The sequence below is a fragment of the Pongo abelii genome, chromosome 1 (genome assembly GCF_028885655.2).
Source record: "Pongo abelii isolate AG06213 chromosome 1, NHGRI_mPonAbe1-v2.0_pri, whole genome shotgun sequence".
NCBI classification, from domain to species: Eukaryota; Metazoa; Chordata; class Mammalia; order Primates; family Hominidae; genus Pongo; species Pongo abelii.
The window spans coordinates 123,831,014-123,858,775 of NC_071985.2; the positions used below are offsets into that span (position 1 = coordinate 123,831,014).

The following is a 27,762-nucleotide window of genomic DNA, read 5'->3' on the forward strand; positions in this document are numbered from 1 at the left end:
CACCTTGGAAATGAAATGGAAGAAAAAGAACTAAACACAAATCAGATATGTAAAACTATATGAGATAAAAAGGATAAACAATAACATTTTAAAATTTTGGCACCTTCACATTTATAAATTTTTTTTCTTTTTTTTGGGACAGAGTCTCACTCTGTCGCCCAGGCTGAAGTGCAGTGATGCAGTCTCAGCTCACTGCAACCTTCACCTCCCGGGTTCACGCCATTATCCTGCCTCAGCCTCCTGAGTAGCTGGGACTACAGGTACCTGCCACCACGCCCAGCTAATTTTTTGTGTTTTTAGTAGAGACAGGGTTTCACCATGTTAGCCAGGATGGTCTCGATCTCCTGACCTCATGATCTGCCCGCCTTGGCCTCCCAAAGTGCTGGGATTACAGGCGTGAGCCACTGCGCCCGGCCCACATTTATAAATTTTTGAATGAGCTTAGAGATAGCGAATTAAAATGTATTTTTACAAAAGAAAAGAACAATACCATCACCATTCCTAAATTCACGATAAAAACTATAAAATATTGTTTTATGTTTATAAATTATATATTATATATAATTATATATATTTACAAATTAACAGAGCAAAAAAAGTGTAACAAGTTGAACTTCCTATGTTATTCTCTCTGAATATGCCAAATTTGTGATAAATAACTTTAATCTAAATATTGAGGATAAAAAAATTGGGTTTTAAAAGTCCTATTACTTACCATTCAAACTGCTATCAACTTCAGTATTTTCAGACATTATGGAGTTATTTGTGCTGTAGCTCAGACCAAGAACCATTTGAAGGTCTGAGAGATTCAGTCGTGCTGTTAGTTCACCACTTTTATCCCCAACCTACAACACAAATATTTATATTTCAGAGTAGTATTTAAAGACAAAGAATGGTGAAGATTATTTGTAAATGTAGTGAATCTAAAACTGGAAGAAAATATAGAGAAATGAAAATAGTTTTATTAGAATTATGAGACTACGAATGAATGAAAATTTTTTTCCATTAATAGTTGTCTTAAAGAATATAGAAAGAAAAAGCAAGCTTCTAAAATATCACAATAGGACAGCTAATTGTATTCTTTTAATTCTTTAGTTCTCTAAACATTAGATTGCTCTTGTTCTCTGGGATCATACTAAGTAATAATGTAGATTATCCTGGACACATTAACTTGGTATACGAATAAAATTTCCTTAGAATATTTTATTTCCATAGTATAATAATGTTTATTAAGCCAGCATCAGACATTTTGCTAGGCACTTTTAATATACATTAGCTCTAATCGTTATAACACTTTGCAAGGTAGATATTATTATTCCCATTTTGCAGATGAGAGAAACTGAGGCTCAGAAAAGGTTTCCAAGCTCAAATAGCCAGTAAGTGGCAGAACTACAACAGGAAGCAGTCCTTAATTCTAAGAACCATGCTTCTCCTTCAATACCATGCTACTTCTCCATGTAGAGATGCGGGAAGAGTAGGGGCATATTTTAGTACTCTCCTTCCACTTCCCCATGCCTGGCCTTACTTTCCTGTCTTCCTACATCAAAGCCAATACAAATATAACTGTGATCTGTACCTCAAAATGCTTTCTGGGGTTCTTATGCCAAGAGAATGATATATAATCAAATTTATTATTCAGCCACATGATCAATCTAGAGAAATAATAGGGTTCCCTCCCCCAACCTCTAATTTGTAAATTACAATAGCACAGACAGCATTTTTTTTAGTTTCATACCTCTCTTGAAATTTCCAAGTGCTTTTCAGCAAAATGCATTGCTTGATCATGATTTCCTAGTGCTGTGTATGCATTTCCTAAGCTCCAACATGCTCTTCCTTCACCAATTCTAAAACATTATTCAAAGCGAACATGCAGTTATTTGAAAAGAGGTCCTATGTGTAGAATAAAAGCTATCTAGCAGGAACTAAAGGTATAAAGAATGCTTTGGATTGATTTGGTCTTTCATATAAAGAATATACTATCATGATATTATAGACATACTAGAATACCCAGATTAAAAAAAAGAATACCCACATAATACTAAACTCATAGTCAAGTATTACAACATAGAAAACATTCTTTTAAAATACGAAATACATTATAAAGTAATAAATCTCAAGGATAGGTATTCTGGTCCACTACCCCGTTTTCCTTCTATAACAGCCCTACCAGGTAATTATTCAGTGTGTGTTTGAGCAGCAGGGAGAGAGAACTCACTACCTTTTGAGGTAGCATACTTCATTTTGAACAACTGCATTGAAAAGTTCTCTCTCATACTGAGGTAAAAACAAAATCGATCTTCTAAAGCAAACATCACAGACTAAACGCTGGCAAATATTGTTTTCTTAATACAGTAAAACAAAACAACTGAATTAGCCACTAACATTTAAAAATCAGATTTCATATAAAACTCAGCACTTCCAGCTTCCCTTTAAAAAACAGGAAGATGTGGACATAATGGATTTTCATTCCTGCCTGGCAACAATTAGTTGGAGTTGGGTAGCAGTTGCCCCCTTCACACTGGGCATTATCTCTAAGTTCACCACAATTCCCACACTTACGTAGTTAGGAAGACTTTTTTTTTTTTTTTTTTTGAGATGCAGTCTCGCTCTGTCGCCAGGCTGGAATGCAGTGGCGTGATCTCAGCTCACTGCAACCTCCACCTCCTGGGTTCAAGCAATTCTCCTGCCTCAGCCTCCCGAGTAGCTGGGATTATAGGCATGTGCCACCACACCTGGCTAATTTTTGTATTTTTAGTAGATACGGGGTTTCACCAGGAAGGCTTCTGAAGAGGTAACTGAGTTTGGGACCTAGTCATTGATCTTGGGTCAAGGGCATATGGAACGAGACTAATCCTCTATCATAGACTAGCCCTTCATACAACGATATACAGAGGATATCACTGAAAGAGAAAATTCCTTAAAAGGGATTTTAAGGAAAACAAAGGAAACAAAGGAAAAATTCTAGGGATTCAATAATGCATCTATATTTTACCTTAGTTATGGTAAAAAGACGTAAAACATACCTATCATTCAGCTCTTGAGCAATCGCTAAGTGCTTCAGATGATAATCAATGGCCTTTTCATAGTCTTGAAGTAAAGTATATGTATTTCCAAGACTGTAACAAGACTGTGCTTCTACAGCTCGGTCTTTAAGCTGTCGAGCCAACAGTAGTGTCTTCCTACAAGAAGAAATTAATTCTTACATAATGATCATTCTCAGTTTGGGCTTTAAGAATCACAAAAAAAACCTCTCATTTTTCCTCTCTGCTGCTTTCTGCTGCCTTTAGATCTCTGAGAGCCTAATATTCATATCCCGTACTTTCTCCATTACTTTTAGACAAAATGAAAAGACGTTTTTGAAACACAGAAAGAAGATTCAAGACTTTTAGAATAAATTTGAGAATCCTAACAATTCACCAAAGTAAAGGAGTATTGAAACATGAAATCAAGAGGTTCTAGAGATTTAACATAACTTTAACATTTAAAAAAACTTTCCCTTTAGTATTGGCAATAGCTAAAAGAGGCTTTTTTCCACGTGACATCTGTTTTCAATCATACCATCACCTTTGTATTATCAAAATTTAAAATATTTAGGTAAAATTCTTATATGTAGGCTATTAGTCACCACTTAGGTAAAATTCTTATGTATAGGGCATTAGTTACCAACTCATGAAAAATACTGAATACTGCATCCAAACATTACCCAAATTCTACCTGTGGTATTGTCAGTGAGAAGCTAGCGTAGCAGTTAAGAGCATAGATCTTGGAGCTAGACTGGGTTTAAATCCCAACTTTGCCAATTACTAAGCTAAGGGCAAAGTTACTCAATCTCTCTGTATACTAGTCTCTTCATATATAAAATGGGGGAAATATCTCGAAGGATTTTTGTGAGGATTAAATTAATATGTATAGATATAAAGTGCTTAGAATAGCATCTTGTGCATAGTAGACGCTGTATAAATGTTAATGTGTTATTATTATCAGTGCTTAAACCTAGAGATGCTTTTGGATTCAGTAATTTAAATGACTCTATCATTTCTGTCAAATAGTATAATTACTTCATATCACTTATAACTATATGACAAATTACTATATGGTAACGTGATAGCTTTTTTTTAAGCAAACAAATCTAAAATTACATATTTAATGATGATAACTTCAAATCTGTCGTCTTGGGAGGCTACCTACTTATTCTAATGTTGCCTGTCTTTTCAAATATTTTTGAAAGACTTTTGGAATTGCTTTCAGATCCTGTGGCATAATGCTTTCTGGCATACCATTATTCTTTGATGGTACAGTTGATTTGTAAATGATCAGAAATCTTTCTGGAACCAAATTCAATTACTAACATAGGTTTACCAAACTACTGCTTTGTATCTGGAAGGATATGGATCTACATTATGTTAGCCTTCTTGTTTGGCCCTGATAACAATTCCAGGCTGGGTACGGTGGTTCACGCCTGTAATCCCAGCACTTTGGGAGGCCGAGGTGGGCGGATCACTTGAGGTCAGGAGTTCAAGACTAGCCTGGCCAATATGGCGAAACCCCGTCTCTACTAAAAACACAAAAATTAGCTGGGTGTGGTGGCAGACGCCTGTAATCCCAGCTGCTCGGGAAGCTGAGGCAGGAGAATCGCTTGAACCTGGGAGGCTGAGGTTGCAGTGCACCAAGATTGTGCCATTGCACTCCAGCCTGGGTGACAAGAGTGAAACTCTGTCTTTATTTAAAAAAAAAAAAAAGTCTAAAGAAGAGTTCTGAAAATATTTCTAACCAACGACTTGGAATACATACAAAGTTCTGAGTTCTAGCCTGCTTATTGGGAGGAAAAAAAGTAAGTTTCATTACTTTATATTCATGCTTCTTTAGTCAAATAACCACTATCCATTTTATAATAGAACCTTTCAGTATTTAACACAAGTACACCATTTAATAATTAAGACTTCTCTATATCCCTTGGCTTTAAAATATAAGAAATTTTTATATTTAAAATCAAAATATATACTCCTTCACATAGTACATAGTGACATATTTTATTTGGGAGGCTATTTCATATCTAATTAACCGAACCAACCAACAAATATTAACCATTAGTTGATGTTTAAAGCAAAGTGGAATGCTATTCAATATTTTTAGATAGGCCTAAAACAATTTTACCTTTTTTATGAAGATGACAAATTATCCAGAACTCTCTCGTATTGGATTCTTTAACAAAATACAAATCAATCACTGTGTCTTCGGTTTAGTCAAACTGGCTTCTACCCAAAATCTATAAGAGGCTTCAATCCCCACTAACTAGGGAAAACTCAATCTAGAAAGCACAGATCAGGCAACTTGAAGCTGTCTAAACTTTCTATCATCTATGTCTCAAATCTACTGGTAAGAGAGATCCTGCCACAGAAGAAGCTGGGATTGCAAACTCTTCAGGTAAGTGAATGGGGACTCAGCTTACAGTGACAGTCAAATATGGGCAGAAAGAGGGTAAAGGGAGAACTGCTCAATAAGAGGGTGGGAAGGTAGAGAAAAAAATTCAGTGATCACTGGTAGAGACTATAAATATTTTTGTTACCAGGCTTTCTTTTGGCCTCTCTTTTAACCCATAATTGAGTGAAATAAAGCATATACACAATATACACCACATATGCTAAACAGGTTTAAAAGATATTAAAGGTTGAAAACTTCATTTAAAAACAATTACTTTTAAAGATAAAAACCAATATTATAAATGAGCCATACTGCTGCTATTAAATCTTACGTACAATATTTATTGAGCACTGTGTACCAGGTACTGTGCTAAGTGTTTAATATATTATTTCATTCAATCCTCACAGCATTCCCCAAAATGAAGTATTGATATATTCTGTTACAGATAAGGAAATTGAGGCTTAGATGCCAAAAGTCCTGCTGCAATCAGATTTTAAACCTAAAGCCTATGAATTAATGGGATTGAGTAACTATTCATTTTACATTTATCTACAGAAATATTAGACTAACTTGTAGTATTCCGAGGCAGTTTCAAATTCACCAAGAAATATATATGCATTTCCAAGGTTGCTATATGCTCTTCTTTCAGCCGCTTTATCTCCAAATTCTTTTGCAATAAGGAGACGCTGAAACAAAAAATTTTAATTAGATGTAGCTAAAATAAAACTGAAGAATGATCTAATCACTGTTCAGAACTTTGATGGAGGAAATGATCTGGCTCCAAGGCCTTCCATTGTACCTGCTCATGAGCTATAACTGCATCCCTGAAGTTGCCAAGGAGGTAATGTGTGTTTCCAAGATTTCCAAAGGCACGTCCTTGTGCCGCTCGGTCACCCAAAGCCGTCACTAATGATAGGTTTTCCCTAAGGGAAAAGTGATGAAAAAATAAGTTTGCAAAACAATTTTATTTATGTGATTTACATATATCTAATTCTTTTTATCAGAAAAAAATGTAAGGAAGCTTCAGCCATAATGTGCAACATTTTAAGGATGACATCTATGACGAAGAGCAATTATAGGAAATAGCTGGGAACACTTTATTAAACTATTCAGATAGGTTTCTGCCCAGGGTCAAGCACAGAGTTAATCTTGGAACCCCTATAGTTAAGTAGTTCTATGAAATTCTATTAGTAAAAGACTAAATTACTCTAAATAACAGATCAACTATTGACATTTCTTGTTTTTGCCACTAAGTGGCACTGGTCTGCAATTTAAATGAAAGCTGCAGATTACTACTAATATAACACTGTAACATTTAAGCAACCGAATTGATGATTTTGCTAGTTCATAACTTTAAAACCTTTGCCAAACTTAAAAATTTACTACTGAATAAAGAACGTATAGCAGATCCATGGCTTAGATGGGCCTACACGACTGCCCATATCAGCCCCTACTCACTCATAAAAATCCACGGCTGCCTGCAGAGCATCTCTCACTTCTTCTGGAAATTCTCCTACATCCTGGGAACCAGGGCAACCAAAACTTTTCCCTTTGGCATGATACACATTCCCAAGATTGTAAAGTGCTCTTGCTTCTCCCACCTAAATGAAGACATCAGCAAAGTTTACATTTTGAAAACAGAGGTCAGGTTTATCATATATATTTGTAATATCCTTAGTATTATGGACAAGGGAAAAAAATTTTTATATTGGCTCTCCATACAGAACCAATCAAACAATTACTTATGAAAGAAAGACCTCTCACTATTTCCTTCTTTTTCTCCATTAAATTTTTTTCTTTTACTTCTATTAGTCTATAAATGTTTTCTTTTTTGGTATTAATTTTAAAATAAACTATAGTATTAAAATGCAAAGCCCTTTGAACGAAAATATTAGGCCTACCATCTAATGCTGTGGTATTACCTTGTCATTAAGCTCTCTGGAAATATCTAGGTGTCGCTGACAACAAACTATGGCTTCATCAAAATTCCCAAGAACTTTTAAGGTGTTTCCCAGATTACCACTAGCTTTCGCTTCCCCCAACTGGTCTCCAATAGTCCTGAAAAAAACAAAAAACCAAAAAACCAAAAAACCAAATGGTATTAAAATACAAATGGTGTTAAAATATAAAGCAGCCAGAGTACAGTTTTCCAAGAGGACAAACTGACATGTTTAAGGTAAGAAAAACCCATTGGCTTTGAAACCTACTTTAAATAAATATTTAAAACTTACATTTCTGGATTTGAATGTAATTAGTTTTCATCCATTTAATTAAACTCTGGGGTCATTTCACTACTATTCATTCAATTAAACTGTGTTCAGCCTAAAGGTTAGTTTTAAAAAGCGATGCTACTGAAGTAGAACTCATTAAATGTATTAAGTTAGTTTTTGTTAACTGAATAGAAATATTTCTTAAAGTAATAGCTAATTTCAGAAGGAAGAATATTTAAAAGCTTAAATTAATTACCTTGCAAGAGTTAAATCATGATGGTGATATTCTAATGCTTTGGCATAATCATGCAAATAGAAATAAGCATTGCCCAACTGGCTGTAAATAGCGCTAAGTGTTTTTAGGTCTTCAGTTCCAACTTGAACTGCAGCTTCAAAGAATGACACGCCAGCGCGGCAGTCTCCTGATTTACATAGACGTTCCCCTTCCAAGGCCAGCTCTAGGCAAGAAGCTTCCATTCTACAAAATTATACAGGACAGACATTTAAACATAACATTACAGCTGCATCACAGTATTTTTAACTTCCAGTAATATAATTTAAATGTAGACTATGTGGCTACTCTTGTTCAGGGCAGCTGCCTCTATAACTGAAGTCTATATACATTCCTGATAAAACAGTAAAACAGTTATTTGTAGCAAGAGATAATTTGCGTATTCAAATTTCTTTGAGCCTGCTCAGAGAGGTCAGGATAGCTAAATATCTTTATGTGGAGCTCATTTTAACTGGCCCAGAGCAATCCACGTTACTAGTGAAAGAACCTAAAGCAGTATTTCCCAAACAATTCTGAGTTGTAACAGACCTCTGGACTTCCTTAGAGTCTGAGGAGATGAGTATGTGGGAAAGTGAGGCCCTACAATTATTAATATTGTTCTCTACCCAGGTATCCAAGTAATCTAGTCACCTGTTCATCAGTCCCTCTGACCATCCAGCCATCCATCCCTCGCTCTCTCTCTCATACACACACAACACACACTCACTCTCCTTCCTCTTCTTACCACCACATGACCACTTATACCCTAGAAAAATAGAGGAACAAAATATTCTTGATCTGTAAGGCACATTTGCACAAGAGAACTAAGTGTCAAGAAACTAAGTTAGAAAACAATGATTCAAAAATCTGCAGAAATACTAATTTTGAAAGTCTGTCCCTGAATTGAAAAAGAAGGATTAAGTCACTGTAAACATATCTGGGAGAAAAAAACACTGATACTTCGGATTCAAATCCTAAATTTTAGAGGGTGCCCCTCACCAAAGTTGCCATTGTGTTTCTTCAGCATCTTCATGATTTCTGCCATATGTATGAACTACCTATTCGTTTAATTACTTCTGTAATTTGGCAAATTTCCTTTAAATTGGCACACTATCTGTAACTTATCATTTTAAAAAAATGGAGCTTCATCCAAAGCAGTACTCATGAAACTGTGAATTTGATATGATACCTATATTTATAGTCTAATACAGCGGTCTCCAACCTTTTTGGCACTAGGGGCCGGTTTTGTGGAAGACAATTTTTCCATGGATGGGTGGCAGGGGATGGTTTTGGGATGATTCAAGCACATTACATTTATTGTGTACTTCATTCCTCTTGTTACTACACATACACCATAATGTACAATCAGTGGGAGCCCTGAGCTTGTTTTCCTGCAACTAGATGGTCTCATCTGGGTGTGACTGGAGACAGTGACAGATCATCAGGCATTAAACTTTCAAAAGGAATGTGCAATCTGGATCCCTCGAATGTGCAGTTCACAATAGGGTTTGCACTCACTCCTATGAGAATCTGATGCTACTGCTGATCTGACAGGAGGCGGAGCTCAGGTGAAAATGCTCACTCGCCCCGCCCACCTGCAGCTTACCTCCTAACAGGCTACAACAGTAATGGTCTGTGGCCCAGGGGTTGGGAACCCCTGTTCTAACACACATTAAACAAATACGTAATTATTAAAATCTAAAAGTGGGTAAAGTTACCTTATGTACCACCAGTGGCATACATATCACTCTTTGAAAAGCTCTGATTAAGCTCATCAAATGTTTTAATTTTTGGAACAGCACTAAGTTACTCCTTACTAGAATGAGCTTTGAGCCACTCCAATAGAGCAGTTGTTCTTAATGCTGGCTATACAACAGCAGAGCTCACCTGGAGCACTTTCTAAAACTCCTAACGCTGAACTCCACTCTCTGGGTGATGTCTGGCCACCTGTATTTTTTTAAAGCCCCAGGTAATTCTAAAGTACGAGTTAGGGTTGAGAATCAGTGCTTTTATAAGAAATGTGAATTAAACCACCACCCACCCTAATACCATTCAAATATGATTATACTCTGTATATCTAGTGGTAGATCAATTAACATGTTTTTGTGAGTGCTGTTTTTCAGTCTGTAAAATTTGAAGGGTCCTTAGAGCCATAAATTAAAATGGGATTGTAAAGTAGAAAATATATCTGATGATTCAAGCTAAAAGCCTGGACAAAGATTAACTGAGCCAATTGTAAAGGTTCGAAGCAGACTTCTGGTTTAGAACAAGCAGATATAAGTAGCCAATTCCAATAGGTAATTTTCAAGTTTTCTATCTAGGTATCTTTTTTTTTTTTTTTTAGAATTCAAATGACTTAGCCAATGGCTACTGCTTGCTCATCTTCACTTTTTTTTTGAGACACAGTCTCGCACTGTCACTCAGGCTGGAGTGCAGCAGTACAATCTCGGCTAACTGCAACCTCTGCCTCCTGGGTTCAAGTGATTCTTGTGCCTCAGTCTCCTGAGCAGCTGGGATTACAGTCGTGCGCCATCATGCCTGGCTAATTTTTGTAATTTTAGTAGAGACAGGGTTTTGCCATGTTGGCCAGGCTGGTCTCAATCTCCTGACCTCAAGCAATCCACCCACCTTGGCCTCCCAAAGTGCTGGGATTACAGGTGTGAGCCACCATGGCTGGCCCCATCTTCATTTTATGGATCTATGCAAAATAATGCAGGTAAACCTCCAACATTTTGCTACAACATTAGACTACAAGCCAATTAGATACAGGAGAGAAGATCTAAAATACGTAGTAAGATAAGCAGTTAAATCAGAAACCTTAAACAGCTATATTTATGTTCCTTTATATGTCACTTCACAATTAATAAAGCCTATTTTTGTCTTCCAAAACGAAAATTGCCCTTTAGAATTGCATTTCTGAAAATGAGAGATTTCATAAAAGAAAAAATTGAGTATATCTGTTTAAGATTTTATGAAGTTATTGTCATATTCTATGCATAAAGATAAATAAGTCAACAAAAGATATGTAAAAATGTGATTTTTTTTTCTTGAGATGAAGTCTCGCTCTGTCACCCAGGCTGGACTGCAATGGCTCACTGCAACCTCCGCCTCCTGGGTTCAAGCAATTCTCCTGCCTCAGCCTCCTGAGTAGCTGGGATTACAGGCGTGCGCCACTGTGCCCAGCTAATTTTTGTATTTTTAGTAGAGATGGGGTTTCATCGTGTTGGCCAGGCTGGTCTCCAACTCCTGACCTCAGGAGATCCGCCTGCCTCGGCCTCCCAAAGTGCTGGGATTACAGGTGTGAGCCACTGTGCCCGGTCAAAATGTGATTTTTATTAAAGGATTATTTTGCTAGATGAAGTACCTGAACTGGTTGTCTTTATTTGTCAAAAACTGAAACCAATGAACTTCTAAGAAATATTATTTAAAAAAATGGAAAAGATATTTTCATATGTAAAATAATTCTTTTCCTACAAAAAGTTTTTAAGCATTCTAAATTATGTTAAAAAATTATATCTCAAGCATTTTCAGTGCTAAGAATTGATCTTAAGGTATACTTATACAAATTTAAGAAGATATATATGAAAGGATATTCACAGCAGCAAAAAAACCACAAATGAATTAAATGTCCACCAATAGAGTACTGGGTAAAAAAAATTACATGCCACTATACAATGGAATACTAATAATGGCGCATCATTTCACTGAGGGAGAGGTGGGGAAATGGTCACACATGACAGCACCATCAGTTCAGGATGACTGGGCTGCTGGCCAGGAAATTAGGAATAAGGCAGAACTGGCTATTCATGTGAACAACATTTAAAAATTGGAAGTATAAAAAAGTGTTTGCCTGTATTCATATAAAGCTGAGAATTATCTTCTTCAAATAAATAACTTCCCCAGAAATGACTGATCTTCTGGATTTAAGTTTACAGAACATTTTACTGGAACCATTGATCCAAATGATGTGGCATCCCACAAAACTTAGCTATAGGTTGAATGGCATCGTAAGTGTTACACATTTTTAAAAAGGCATTTTACATAATTGTCATAAGAAACAATGATAGCAAACTGGAAGCTTGCTGGCTACATGGCTGTCCTTGAAGTCCACGTAGTGAGAATGCCCTACAGGAGAGACTATCTTAGAAAAGTTATTCCAGTGACTAATACCTGAAATAATGTCCCAAACTCTCTAGTTTATGATTAATTCTTAGATAGATTTGGGCTCTGGTGTATTTTATTAGAAAATAAGTTAATATTCTGGCAAAAATCTCTAACACCTGAATCAAATATAGGTTTATGCCTGCAAAATAGGGCAGCTTGGTTTATAAATTTTTTAGAAGATCATTAAATAGTAACAGAGAAAGTAATTTCATATCCGCTCTGTCGCCATGAGAGAATAGAATTACTTCCTTTGTTTACCAGTTGGGGTTGAAAACAAAGAACATACCCACATGTAGAAGAAAAACCAAGAAAATACCCCTCCATTAAAATACATCCCACATATAAAGTTTTTTTTATGCTTCTGAGAGCCTATCTAGTTGTATAATCAAAGAAAATATGTTTCTAATAAACTTCAAATAGACACAGTACTACTATCCTTAACTGACGTGTTCTCATTTTTGCTAATAGAGTGAACATTTTAGCTAGAATTTCTCATTTTCTGTGCTAACTCATGTCATTTCAATTTTTTTTTAATTTTTAACTTTTCTTCCACACTAGATTTTGCACTTGACTATTATCCTCTTTACCTCCTTAATTTTGTTTTGTGTTCACAGTACGTCAGTGAATGCAGAAGATAAAACCATGATGCTACATCTTTCTAAAAGACTTAATAACATCAATTTTGTCCAGATTTGACTCTTGCTTCAAAGGGCTTACATACTATTTAAATGATAGAATTCAGGACTTAAGAGCCAAAACAAGACTACTTTCCATTTTCTCTATTATGCTTTCCATTTCTGTGGAATCTTCTTTCATAAGTCCTAGCTCTACCTTCCTCTGTATTCTAATTGGGCATGAACCTTTTCCATCACCAGTGCTAGCCCCAATAAACAAATTTCATCCATTCAATTTATCACATGTATCTAGCTGTTCTCGTTTATTTTGTAAAAAGAAAAGTAGTGCTCAATTGTTTACATTTTGTATGGTTAGATGATTAATAACATAGAATAAGAAGGAAGAAAATGATTAAAAAACAAAAATTTGTATAGTAATTTAGTTTTAAAAGTGATTTTAACCTTTATCAAACTTAATTCTCAAAATAACCCTCTGAGGCTGGGTGCAGTGGCTCATACCTGTAATCCCAGCACTTTGGGAGGCTAAGAGGGGTGGATCACTTGAGCTCAGGAGTTCGAGACCAGCCTGGGCAACACGGTGAAACCCCATCTCTACCAAAAAAAAAAAAAAAAAAAAATTAGCTGGCTGTGGTGGCATGCACCTGTAGTAGTCCCAGCTACTCGGGAGGCTGAGGTGGGAGGATAGCTTGAGCCCAGTAGGCAGAGGGTGCAGAGAGCTAAGATCACACCTCTGCAATCCAGCATGGGTGACAGAGCCAGACCCTATCTCAAATAAAATAAAATAAAAATAACCTTCTAAGATAGGTATTGCTACAGAAGGAGAAAGTGATGCTGAGACAGGTTAAATGACTTGCTTAAGGACATGGGATGGCAAAGCTGAGATATGAAAATTTATCTTTGTCTCCAAATCCAGTGGTCTTTCCATCACTCCATGTTACCTTAAACTACTCAAGAAAGCACATGAACAACTACATTGAGCTAACAAAATTAAAGAATTCAACACCATATCTGTATTCCTTCACAACTTACATGCAAGAATCTAACTTTTACAATATTAAAGTATTGTTTATTATTCACAGTAAGAAGTATAAATGACATTTCCCAAAGAAACACAAAACCAGAGGAACTAGTGTAACAAACCCAATGTATCCATCTTTCAACTTCAATAATTACACATATATAATCAATATATTATTTATTCATCTCTACTCTGATCGTTACTCTTCCAACCCCAGATTGGTCTGAAGTACATTCTGGAAAGCATATTATTTCATTTGTAAAAACCTTAGTATGTATCTTTAAAAGATTAAAATTTTTCAAAAAATATAATCACAATACCATTATCACACATAAAAAATTAATAACTCCTTAAAAATCAACCATATAATTTTTTTTAAACTTAGAAATAAATTGTACTTTGCTATCAGTCTCCACCTTCTGAAATAGGTGCAAAATATTTCATAAAGCATTCTGATGTCCCCTTAGGAGGTTACTTAGTGTTCCAAGAAACATTCCATTTCAAAATTACAAATTCATTGTGCCACAGAAACTCCTCCAGGGATAGAGGAGGACCTCCGCAATGGAAGAACCAGATGGATAAAACATTTCATAAGTATTTACTACAGCAGAAGAATAACTTATACCAGCCTATGGCCTAACATAAAGAGTTCAAATCATTACCCCCAATTATACGGCAATCCAATCAATATACAGAATGCTGGTCTTAAAGCACTGATAAAGCCAGGGATTTGTTTGGTATAGTCCTATTACAGACAGTATAGATTTTTAAGTTTCCCTTGGTGAAGTTCTATAGCAAAGTGCAACCATGTTTGATCTAGACTGTATCATGGAAAAAGGACAATTCTAAGATCTTCCAACAGGCAGAGGTACAAGCCATTCCTACTTATCTACTGCTCTTACCATATTAGAAAGCACAATACTATTCAAAACATTCAGCAAGACAGATAAATATCTTATTACGCTCATATTCCGTTGAAGTTCAATATGTGCCAGACAACACGCTAATTATCATAGCTGCTGAGGAGCAACCATAGCTGAGGAGCTAATGCTCAAAGGGAGAGGCGAGGAGGAAGAGAGCACCATAAAAAACAGATTCACTTAATTTTAATACTGTTGGTGCTAAGAAAGAAAAACGCACAGATTGTAATATGAGCACACGGAGGCTACAGAGCCTAATTATGGAGCTTAGAAATGGTTTCCAGGAGGAGATAATCTCTGAGCTGTATCTTAGATATTGAGTAGAATTAGCTAAACAAAGAAAGTGGGAAGGGAATTCAACATAGGGTATAGCATGAGCAAAGACACTGAGACATAAAACAGCATGACATGCAGGAAACCAGAGCTCAAAGTGCAAGGTGAAGAATGGCAGGAAGTAAGGTCCCAGGAATAGGCAGAAGCCAGATAATGAAGATCTTGTGTTCTATGTTCAGCTTGGCTCGGTGACTAGGAGCCACTAGGAGCCACCCTAGGTATTAAGCAGAGAGGTTGCATGGTTAGCTCTGTGTTTTGAGACTGAGCCCACTAGTGACAAGTCAAAACGATGGGTTCCAAGAAGTGAAGAATGGAGGGAGTCTGGAAGGAAGATCCTGAGGATCTCAATTATAGCTATGGTGATGTAAAAAGTAAAGTAGAGGTTCCTCTTCAAAGACTTTCCTCCCCATCTAATTAGGAATAAATAGTATTTATTCCTTAGACGCAAAATTTATTCAAAGACCTGGGCTAACATTCTTAAATATCTGCTAGCCGTAATAAGGAAATCAATGTACTTTATGCTTTTAGCTCCCACAATTTAGCCTAAGTATTTGCCCTAGCATGCTTATACTGGTCCAAGAAAGCATTAGGTCATAGCCTGTTCCTCTTCCTTATTTAAAAGTGTTTTTACCTTTCTCAACATTCCACAAGTTACTTCCTCCTTCCTTTGTTCCCCTCTACCTTTGCCTCTTTTAAAAAGTTCTAAGTGCTAGCCTATCAGGACAAATACACAATGTGAGTTCCCGTTCCAGCCAATGGAAACCAGACACAGCAGTAGGGTGGACGCGTCAGGTTATAAATGACCCTGTCTCCTTTGTTCAGTGTACTCTTGAGGCAAAACTGCTGGCAAGAGTACCCCTTCTGCAGGAAGTAAAAATGGCCTTACTAAATAAATTAAATTTATGTTCAAGTGCTATTTCTTTACAGCACCGGGGAACAAGCCTTTCAAACAACTGGGAGGATGCACATGAGTAGATGAATCTGAGAAACATTTAGGAGATGAAACCAGCAATACTTCATGCTGGATACAGAATGAAAAAGGAAAAAAGTATGTAATTCCCAGGTTTCTGGAAATTTATGTAAAGGGTAGGATGACAGCATTTCATATATTAAAAGCTCATCTTAATTATCTTAAATGTCTTCCATTTTATTTTACTTGAATCTCTTTTTTAATAGAAATGGCCTCATCTTACCTATGTTAACTTCCTTGGCATGAACCTTCCTAACGTGAACCATTTACTCTACAGGATGATAAATCTCCTATTTCCTAAATATGTTAAGACATCTAAAATTTGGTACACCCTCCTTCTGAGATTTTGAATTCTATTAATTGCTACGATATTCTGATGTTCATCTAATAATTAACTTGTAACAGTTTTGATAAAGAATCTATTACCAGCTGGGCACGGCAGCTCATTCCTGTAATCCCAGCACTTTAGGAGGCCAAGGTAGGTGGACTGCTTGAGCCCAGGAGTTCGAGACCAGCCTAGGCAACAGAGTGAGATTGCATCTCCACAAAAAGATTTTAAAAATTAGCCAGGCATGGCTGTAGTCCCAGCTACTCAGGAATCTGAGGTGGGAGGATTGCTTGAGCCTGAGAGGTGGAGGCTGCAGTGAGCTGTCATCATGCCACTGCACTCCAGTCTGGGAAACAGAACAAGACTCTGTCTCAAGGGGGAAAAAAAGGCCAAGTGCGGTGGCTCACGCCTATAATCCCAGCACTTTGGGAGGCCGAGGCGGGTGGATCACCCAAGGTCAGGAGTTCAAGACCAGCCTGGCCAACATGGCAAAACCCCATCTCTACTAAAAATACAAAAATTAGCTGGGCATGGTGGTGCACACCTGTAGTCCCACCTACTCAGGAGGCTGAGGCAGGAGAATTGCTTGAACCTGAGAGGCAGAGGTTGCAGTGAACTGAGATTGCATACCACTGCACTCCAGCCTGGGTGACAGAGTGATACTCCATCTCAAAAAAAAAAAAAAAAAAAAAAAAATTCCCTAATCACCTTATTAAATGATTATAATATTTAAGTTTGCGTTTATTTTATCATTTAGTGCAATTACCAGAACTTCCAGAATATTAATAATCATAGTGCAGATAGCCTTGTTTTGTTCCTAATTGCATTAGAGATGTCATTAATATTTTATCACTAAATATTAAACTGGCTATCGGTTATCATGTTTACAAAGTACCCACCTATTCTGACTTTATTTAATACCCATTCCTTCAAAATGCTCATTTATGAAGGCTGAGCTCCACACACAGATGGCGGTGGGCTGCATGCTCTCACAGACTTTCACTGGGTGCCTGGTGTCTGTGGGTGACACTGACCTAAGCAGCCCATCTAGAAGGATGCAATAGGAAGGTCTACATGCAACCCTCTAGGAGTGAGGAATGAGAATGGGAGCCTGGCTTGCAACAGGCAGTGCCTGGGAGGATGGCAGGTAATGGCATTCTAGGCCACGCAAGGAATAAGGAGCAAAGTCTGGGAGGCAGAGAAACCTATGGGGCTTGGGGAATGGAAGGTGTGATGAGGAGGTATGGAGGGCAATAAGGTGGGCAAGGCCAGGAGATGGGGACTTTGCACTTGGTGCTCTGGGCCTCGAGGTGCAGGAGGGTTACAGCCTTGGAGTCCCAGGGTAAGTGCATGTTACGTCCTGGAGAGAAGCTTTCATCAAAACCTCGAGCTCTACCTCCCCCAGCTGCCTGTGTGGTTTTTTAGAGAGTTGTGTCTGTTACAGACCTTTTTCTCCTCCTTAAAATGCTCAACCCACATTTAAAAAAAAATTTGCATTAGCTGCCAACATTTCAGAATTTGGAGACAGCACAATAAAAATTTAGATTTCCGGCCAGGCTTGGTGGCTCATGCCTATAATCCCAGCACTTTGGGAGGCCGAGGCAGGCAGATCACTTGAGGCCAGGAGTTCAAGACCAGCCTGGTCAATATGGCAAAACCCTGTATTTACTAAATATACAAAAAATTAGCTGGGTGTGGTGACACACGCCTATAATCCCAGCTACTCGGGAAGCTGAGACAAGAGAATCGCTTTAACATGGGAGGCAGAGGTTACAGTGAGCCAAACTCGTGCCACTGCACACTCCAGCCTGGATGTCAGAGTGAGACTGTCTCAAAAAAAAAAAAAAAAAAAAAACACACACACACACACACACACACACACACACACTTCAGATTTTCAGATTTCCTGGGCTCTTCTGAAAAATCAGGAAGACCTGCCCACTCTGTACCTTCATTCTGCCCAGCTATCACTTCCTGGCTATCTTCACTCCTTTCCTGATGTGTATGTCTGATTTGGATCCTGATCTAGATCAGTGGGAAGCATCCCCCACCACCAACACACATACATGTGCATAACATATTATATATAAGGTGCAGCCAAGGGGAGTGTGTTGTATTTGTGAAAGATACTTGTGGATGCAGAACAAAGGTGGGAACACTGACTGGTCCTTACAATCTGCAACCTTCTACCAGGAATGTAGACAATCCATTTGGGCATCCAAGGGAACACCGTTAAGTCCTAGAGGAACCAGACCATTTCCCCAGGGCCCGTGAAGCTTGTGAGAGAATGTGGGTGCCTTTCCTCAGCCTGACTTGCTTTCTGGAGTAAATTAGGGATTAGCAAACCACTACTTCATGTAAAAATGTGGTCTTATGTATTAAATCAGCAAAATAACACAAAATGTCACTAGACATTAAGCTTAAAAATGACATTTCTTTTGAACAGTGCTTGTTTGTATTTTAATAATAATGTATTTATATTAATGTGGATTAGGTACATATTTAAAATGTACTAATGGTGGTGAAATAAAATTTCCTTTAAAGATAAAATAAAAAGCCAGGTGCAGTGGCACACACCTGTAGTTCCTGCTACTCTGGAGGCTGAGGCAGGAGGATTGCTTGAGCCCAGTAGTTTGAGACTTGCCTGGGCAATATAGTGAGACTCCCATCTCTAATAATATAGAAAAAGTAAAATTAATAAAATAAAAAATACACAAAAAAGGAAATGAGAAGGGAATCAAAACAATACACTACAAAAAATGAAAATAAATCAAAAATTAAAAGTTCACGTCTAAAAGATCACATTAAATTATAATGCAAAGGTTAGGTCCTTCAGCTGACCACATTTTTTAAAAATCCATCTTTTAGCTCCAAAGATTTTCAAACATATTTCATTTACATATTTGCATTATAAAATAGTTACAAATTATAAAGAAATTATTCATAAACTCTTCCAGAGAACATTAAACAAACCATAGCACATAATTGGTCTCTACTACCATTTTCCTACAGAAAGGACACAAAAACTTAAAACAAAAAGAAAGTATTGTCTACAGACAATACTATGGCTGGTATATTTGAGCATTTTCAACTGAAACTTGAAATGGTCATCAGAGTTAAAAACATTTTAAAATAAGGATTAAAAGTCATCCATTAAGACAGCAATAGTCTTACCTGTAACGAACATGAAAAGAATGGTCTTCCCTCATGCTTATCAAATTTTCCTCCATCGAGTCATATTATAAGCTGAATAAAATAAAATTATTTTATTTTGTGCCAATCCAGTCCTTTACAATGTAGAATTGTTTGTAGAACATTGTCCGGTTAGTATATTAATGAGTTGGTGTTAATACATCCTAAGCTCCTGCTGCTTCTTTATTAATAAAGAAAGGAAGTCAATGTCAGACAGCTTAAAGGTTCAAAATGTGTCCCAAATCCTTGCATCTCTGGCCCTTTCAGCAGCACTTCAGCAACGTTTCTGCAAAAGGAATACAAGATGCTTTGCTTGAAGTCCTATTTTCAAAGAATAACCTACAGTAACCCTGAGCTGTACATAATCACAAGCTAACTCTGCAGACTGCTGTCATGTCAATCACTACAGAAGACAGCACAGGGCTTAACTGTCATCACGGAGTTTCTAAATAGGGGTGGGAATAGATGAGATTTGAGAACTGTACTTTAATTTTTAAAATACATTTGAAATTTAATACTTTTATGTAATATTTTCTGCTATAAACAAAAAAGAACAGTATGTATCATATTAGCATCTAAAAACAAAATTGCTGCTTCAAACTTTTAAAAACTATTAACAAATCAAATGAAAATTCAATAATTACTTGAAATAGTCAACTCCAAACTCAGTAAATTTATTTCCTCAAAGAAGATATCACACTGATACTTATGTTATAGTTGGATTCCTTTGCTTTCAAAATATATTCTACTTAAACTCTTTAAGGTCTTTAAAATGTTTTTTAGTAATATTGGGTAGGTACAAAAGACATTTGGGAAATATGTATATGGTAAAAAGAATGACACAACAAATATTTATATAACACCATTCAGTTTAAAATAAGAACATTACCACTGCCTTTAAAGTCTCCTGGGTCCAACCTAACCCATCTCCTTCCTTTTCCCTCTAAGGTGATTTCTAAATTGGATTTTGTTCCTTATTCCTTTGCTTGTCTTTACAACTTTACCACAAATGTCAGTATAGTCCTAAATAAGATACCATTTAGTTTTGTATGATTTTGCTGAACATTGCTTCTGAGATTTTTCTCAATTGTTGTGCATAGCTACAACTTGCATGTATATTCCATTGCATACCAAATGTATTTTTCATTCTGCTGTTGATGGACATTTGGATTATAGTTTTTTGGATTGCTGTTACTAAAAATATTAATATTCATGCCACTGCACTCCAGCCTGGGTGACAGAGCAAGACCCTGCCCCAAAACACAATGAAACAAAAAACTACCATGAACACTGATATTAATAACTCAATGTACTAGTTAAGGCCAGGTGCAATGGCTCATGCCTGTAATCCCAGCACTTTGGGAGGCAGACGCAGGTGATCACTTGAGGCCAGGAGTTCAAGACCAGCCTAGCCAACATGATGAAACCCTGTCTCTACTAAAAATACAAAAATTAGCCAGGTGTGGTGATGCAAGCCTGTAATCCCAGCTACTCGGGAGGCTGAGGCATGAGAATCAGTTGAACCTGGGAGGCGGAGGCTGCAGTGAGCCTGAATCCGGGAGGCAGAGGTTGCAGTGAGCCAAGATCATGCCATTGCACTCCAGCCCAGGCAACACAGTGCAACTCTGTCTCCCCCCACCAAAACAACAACAACAACAACAAACCCTCAATGTACTAGTTAAGCAGCTAAAGAGAGAATAAGCAGATGAAAAATAATAAAGAGAAGTTCTGAGAAAAGGAGGACAAAATGAGCAGCTCTATAATATATCTAATAGGAGGGTGAGAAAGAAAAATAGAGGAATAAAGGCAAAATCTTCAGTGATAAAGACAGAATTTTTAAATAAAAATGAATCCATACCGATACACTAGAGAGAGCTACAGCACATCAGATACAAACTATAACCTCTGAGGTAACAGTTGAGAAAGACAAAGAAGGATATACATATACATATATGAGATAAATTGGTAGATATACAATCATAAAGTCCTGGAATCTCGGTGTTATAAACAATCCTAGAGGTCAGTTAGTCCACTATTTTACTATAGCATTCCTACATAGGTCATGAAGCAGTGAATCTTAATTTTGAATATTCCTATAAGAAAATTGTTCCATACTTTGAGCAATCCTTCCATTTCTACCCATTTGTTCTACTTCTTCCTTCTGCTGCCATATACAATAAAGCCTAATTCCTCTTCTATATAACATCCTTTTAAGTATTTCAGCTATATCATAAACCAGACTCTAATGAATACTCACTGCTCTGTTAATTAAGAACAGCTAGAAGTTAATAGGGAACAGAGCAGTAAGGTGAAAGGAGGGAAGGTAGAAAGAAACAGCCTTGGGAATACTGACGAAGTTTCCTAGAGGATATGAGGTTCTCATATCAATAATAAGTTTAGCATGCAAGAAACACAAAATATTACTCCTCTTATCCCTTCCCTTGGCCAAAAAACGAAGCACTATCTTTTGTTGTTGTTTTGTTTTTTTTAGAGATGGGGTCTTGCTATGTTGCCCAGGTTGGAGTACAGTGGCTATTCACATCACAAGCATAGCACACTGCAGCCTGGAACTCTTGGTGATCCTCTCGCTTCAACCTCCCAAGTAGCTGGGACTACAGGTGCATGCCACAGCATGGACTAGGGAGCAGTATTTTAAGAAAGAACAAAAAGGTAGCAGCTATCAACACATCAAATAGCAGTTATCAACACATCAAATCTCTTTTCCTTTTGTTCAGAATTCCACTGTGCCTCTTTTTTCCTTAATAAAAAAATTAATAAAGGGAATCAGTGTGGATACTCATTGCAATAGCTCCAAAGTGCATCTAGATTACACAAATAGCTAAACTGGCAATGAAATTCTCTCCCGTTATCCACTATGAGGTTTGGGCTATTATTTATAAAATGGAGCAGAAAGAGAGGTATTAGAATTAATTTACCTTAGAATTAAATTAAATTATAGCAGGCCCTCCAGATCTGTGGGTTCTGCATAGTGGATTCAACCAACCACGTATCAAAAATATTCAGGAAAGAAAATGAAAAGTTGTGTCTCTACTGAACATGTACAGACTTTTTTCCTTGGCATTATTCCCTAAACAATACCGTATAACAACTATTTACATAGCATTTACATCGTACTAGGTATCATAATAAGCTAGAGAGGATTAAAAGTTTGTGGGAAGATGTGTATAGGTTATATGCAAATACTATACCATGTTATATAAGGAACTTGAGCATCCATGGATTTTGGTATCCTCAGGGGGTCCTGGAACCAATTCCCCACAGATACTGATATTAAATTTAAATATTTTTCTCAGGTAGGCCTGGTGGCTCACATCTGTAATCCCAGTGCTCTGGGAGACCAAGGTGGAAGGATCACTTGAGACCAGCAGTTCAAGACCAGCCCAGGCAACGTACAAGACCCCGTTTCTACAAAAAATTAAAAAATCTGCCAGGTGTGGTGGCCTGTGCCTATAGTCCCAGCTACTTGGGAGGATGAGGCAGGAGGATTGCTTGAGCCCAGGAGTTGGAGGTTATAGTAATCGATGATTGCACCACTGCACTCCAGTCTGGGCCACAGAGTGAGATCCTGTCTCTAAAAAAATAAAATAAAATATTTTTCTCATCCATGAGTTCTTAATGAAATTCTAAATTTCGCAATTATAAAATGTTAATTTCATACTCCTTAAGATGTAAACATGTAGCATTTACATGTTTAACAAATTAACGAATAAGTAAATGAATATAAAGTTGCAAAATATTTTACTTGATGAAAACTGCACATAGAAAGAACCATTTCTAAGACCATTAAAATAAGGAAGAAAACAGAATGCTATTCACTATTTCAGTAAGAGCAATTTATAATATAGTCTTACTATTCTCAAGGGAAGAATATCTTTAAAAGTGCCTCTTACATTACAATCTCCATAACAATTAGGTAGCACTTCACACAAAAAAAATATTCACTGAACAAGCAATTCTTGACTCATGATTCATGTTTTAAGAACTCTCTAGCCAATTTAGCAATAATGTGTTCACTCATGTTCCTCATTACATGGAGTTAACAAACCTACTTCCTAGATACAATGTGTGTGTATATAGTGTAAGACTAGTAAAATTTGCAACAAATATTAAATTACAAATTTGTTCATCAGGATAAGAAAATTTAGTCACAGGACCAAGAATTGGAAAATAAATTATAGGTTTGAAAGGATATTGAGAAGTCATCAAGTTCAACCTCCAACCTCCATTACTATTTACAACTAACAATCTGCAAGGAACAAATCTGTCTCTTAATAGCATCTTCCAAGCAATGCTCCAAAAACCTCAAAATTAACAAAATTACTAGATCACAGCATCTAACCATAAAGAAAAGGCAATCATTTTTTCCATATCCCGGGAATTGACAGAAACATATAGAAAGATCAACTAGTACATAACTCTAACTGCCTCACATTTAATTATCTGATTAGGAAGTCAAAATAGACAGACTCCCTTTAGACAGCTAGGTGGACTTCCAGGCACTGTCCAAGGTATGCAATCAGAGCAGACAAGAAAGGCTAGCTCTTTATCAAAGAGATCCTAGCCCTGCTTTACTCCACTGGCAGTAAAAAGTTTGCAAACCAGGTTACATTTTGTGCTTCTTCGAATTTATCTAAACTATCTGATCCTGACTGCCACTTAAATGCCAATAACTTTTGGTCTGTTTCTTTGTTTGTTTTTGGTCTGCTTCCATCCATGGATCTATACAAACTGGTAACATTCATCAGACAATAAATATAATTTACTTTTCTTGCCTCCAGGTTAGATCATCTGAACAATATATGAACCTTTTTGGTAAGCACAGCCATTTATTATTACCAACGATGGTCAGTCATCAGCTTCAATCAATTAATACATATACATAATTTAAAAGCTCAATAGTGAAATAGAAAAGAAATGGTCCTTTCCACTAACCATGGTTTTTTTTTTTTTTTTTTTTGAGACGGAGTCTCACTCTGTTGCCCAGGCTGGAGTGCAGTGGCGCCATCTTAGCTCACTGCAACCTCCACGTCCTGGGTTCAAGTGATTCTCCTGTCTCAGCCTCCCACAGGTGCCCAGCACCACGCCTGGCTAATTTTTGTATTTTTAGTAGAGACAGGGTTTCGTCATGTTGGGCAGGCTGGTCTCAACTCCTGGTCTCAAGTGATCCGCCCACCTGGGCCCCTCAAAACGCTGAGATTACAGGTGTGAGCCACTGAGCCTGACCCAAACACATTTTAAAGCAGAAGTAAATCCCAAATGCAGAAATACTATAAATGCTTAGAAACGGTCCCTGGAGAGCTTGAGTTTAGAATTCTCCATAGGAAAATATATTAAACATGATTTTGTCTTCTCTTCCCAAAAGTTATCACCATTCTGTGGGAAAATAAATGTTTCTATTCAATAATGTTTTGAGATAATATGGGAATAATAATTCTAACTAAAAAGGACCAGGGAAAACTTTTTGGAAGCAAGGAAGTTTGTACAGCACCTTGAAGGATGGGTAGATCTTATTAGCCAAATGAAGGAAAGGCATTCCAGTCAAGGGAAAAGAATGGCTCAAGAAAAAGGGAGAGGTAGAAATGCACAGAATGTGTTCCAGGATAAGCACACAGTATTCAGAGTAGTGAAAGAGAAGGCTGAGAAGGTACAACAGTAACAAATTGTGAGGGACTCTGAATATGTGGCAGAAGCATATATTCATATTCAGCCTTTTTTTTTTTTTGAGATGGAGTCTTGCTCTGTCACCCAGGCTGGAGTGCAGTGGCGCGATCTCAGCTCACTGCAACCTCCGCCTCCGGGGTTCAAGCGATTCTCCTGCCTCAGCCTCCTGAGTAGCTTGGATTACAGGCGTGTGCCACCACACTGGGCTAATTATTGTATTTTTAGTAGAGAAGGGGTTTCAACCATGTTGGTCAGGCTGGTGTCGAACTCCTGACCTCATGATCTGCCCACCTCGGCCTCCCAAAGGGCTGGGATTACAGGTGTGAGCCACCGTACCCGGCCTCAGCCTTTTATTTACACAAGGGGAACCTTGCTGGTATTTTTTCCCCACAAAGGAATAGCCAAGTTGGATCTCTGCTAGGAAGATAAACCAGCAGCAACATATAAGGCAGGAATGGGGAGGAAAGAAAAATACTACAAAAACTCCAGAAACAACTACTGAATAGGAAGCATTTTCTTGTCATCTCACAACACCAAAGACATTGCTTTGCACATAAGAGAGGCCCAACAAACTTTTATTTCTTGTCTGGGAAGAAGATAGGAAGTATGACGAGGCCAAAGAATCCTATAATAGTGAGAAAACCAGACTGTAATACATTTCTTCTCCACAGTAAAGGTTGTATTCATATTCATGTAAGAAACTCAGAAAAGTCTTACTCTTCACTTATGTTTTGTATAAAGATGATTAAGAGGATATTGAAAATATAATGTGATTTATATGATGATTTATAAAATAATGAAGCAAGATAGTTCCAACAGAAAGATGGAAATATTTCTGCGAAGCTACAACAAGACACAGCACCTAAAGGCATCTTTAAAGTAGAACTTGTCCCTGCAAATGGAATCCAGAGACACAGCAGAGATTTAAAAAGACACACAGAAGCAATACAGCATGTGCTTTGGGATCAGGCCATGATTGGAATCTCGGCACAGTGACTTACTAGTTATATGATCTTACGCTAAACTCTCAGTTGGTGTGGGCATAATGACACTTACCTAAAATGTGCTGTGATAATTACAGACATGATTTATAATTACAGACCCAGCACCTGGCTCTGATAAATAATAAAAGTACTCAACATAGTGCTGTATTAATAACAGTAACTGTTATTATAAAATAGACATATTTAATATATATTCAAATAAATTTAGAATAACCTAAATCTATGTCAGATTTTCAATTTTAAAATTCCAGAGAACTAATTACAAATTTCTAAAGATAGATCTTAGAAATATTTTATGTTTATGAAAAAGTCATTTTTAAAACTACTATATCTTATCACTGTTTTAATTAGTCTAGTAACCAAGTCTCAGATCTATATTAAAATATGTTTGTAACACCGAATATCTGATTTAAGAATGTAAGAAAATACAACTAAACTGCTTACCTGGCCAGAGAGGATTTTGGAGACATGCCTCTACAACAACATCACACAACTTTTTACTTTGAAACCGCTCCAATACTTAAATTATAAGTAATAGCCTGGGAAATAGCTTGCGAAAACGACTCCGTGGTAGTTGTAAAGAGGAGTAGGTGTGAGACCACCCCTAATCCCTGAGGCCCCCCTCTCCTTACACACACCATGTCAACCAACAGTGATCTACCCTTTTTAATGTTGTTTATTCACTTCTAAACAATCAACTAAAGCTGCTCCTGAACAGTGAGAACCCAAGCAAAAGTGGTATTTATCAGAAGCAATCACACCGGCTATTATCAGGCCAGAAATCTTCGGTACACCCTTCTAAAGTGGCAGCTTGAAAACTCAGCTCGGTTGGTCCTGTTAACTTCCAACACACCCCACGAACGCTCCAATGCAAACCCGATAGAAAGGAAAGCCAAGAACCTACTTCGTTTAATTCTACGGTGTGGTTAAATTATGCATTAAAGCAAATAAAATTTCCATCCTTACTCGTTTTCTTTAACAGAGTTCAAATGCTACTAGTTCAAATGCTCTAATTGGTTACTATTAAAACAAGGAAATTACAGATTTTTTTCATTTTTTTATTTGAAGGTATTCTATAGATTTCAGGGAAGGGTTTTCTTAACGTTTTATGTTTACTTACTCTTTTTGCAGCAACTACCAATTTCTATGGTAAATCGACCAGTTGGTGCCCAAAAGTTCACTAATTTAAACACGGTCAAGGCAGGTATTTGCCATAAACTGCCTGGTTTAGGTAGGAAGCGCCCGACTCCAAGTGATTGCAATCAGCCTCGGATTGAATTCCACGGGGATTCGGGCTTTAATTCACAATTTGTTACTCACATTCAGAGTGGTAAGAAGTCGCTGGACCCTAGTATACTTTTTATCTTAAAAAAAAAAAAAAAAGGCTCGGGAGTGAGGCTCTTACGCTTTACTCTCATTTTAAGACTTTACAACAAAAAAGCAGCAACTCCTCAAGCCGAGTTTCTGGTTTCTTGAGCATCGACGCCGCGTTCCCGCAGCGCCCACAGGTCCCGCAAGCCCCCCGCCCGCCTCCTGCCCAAAACAAAGGACGTCACCCCCAGACCTCTGGACACAGAAGCCCCACACACACGCACACGCACCCCTCCCTGTCAC

At 37.3% G+C, this 27,762-nt stretch overlaps 1 protein-coding gene across 10 annotated transcripts in view; it reads right to left on the minus strand.

The window, feature by feature from the left end:
- GPSM2 (G protein signaling modulator 2) overlaps nt 1-27,762 on the minus strand; it is a 56,665-nt gene that overhangs the window by 28,587 nt on the left and 316 nt on the right. For 2 of the 10 annotated variants that reach the window (XM_054530329.2, XM_054530335.2), the window contains exons 2-11: nt 19,445-19,748; nt 18,848-18,941; nt 7,888-8,109; nt 7,344-7,479; nt 6,880-7,022; nt 6,221-6,344; nt 5,992-6,107; nt 3,024-3,179; nt 1,736-1,844; nt 716-845 (exon numbers count right to left, since the gene is read on the minus strand). In XM_054530329.2, coding sequence (XP_054386304.1) covers nt 716-845; nt 1,736-1,844; nt 3,024-3,179; nt 5,992-6,107; nt 6,221-6,344; nt 6,880-7,022; nt 7,344-7,479; nt 7,888-8,109; nt 18,848-18,941; nt 19,445-19,457 — 1,243 coding nt within the window. In that variant the 5' untranslated portion in view covers nt 19,458-19,748. The remainder of the gene's footprint in view (nt 1-715; nt 846-1,735; nt 1,845-3,023; nt 3,180-5,991; nt 6,108-6,220; nt 6,345-6,879; nt 7,023-7,343; nt 7,480-7,887; nt 8,110-18,847; nt 18,942-19,444; nt 19,749-27,762) is intronic. The other 8 variants (XM_054530340.2, XM_054530345.2, XM_002810508.6 and 5 more) reach the window with 8 other exon arrangements.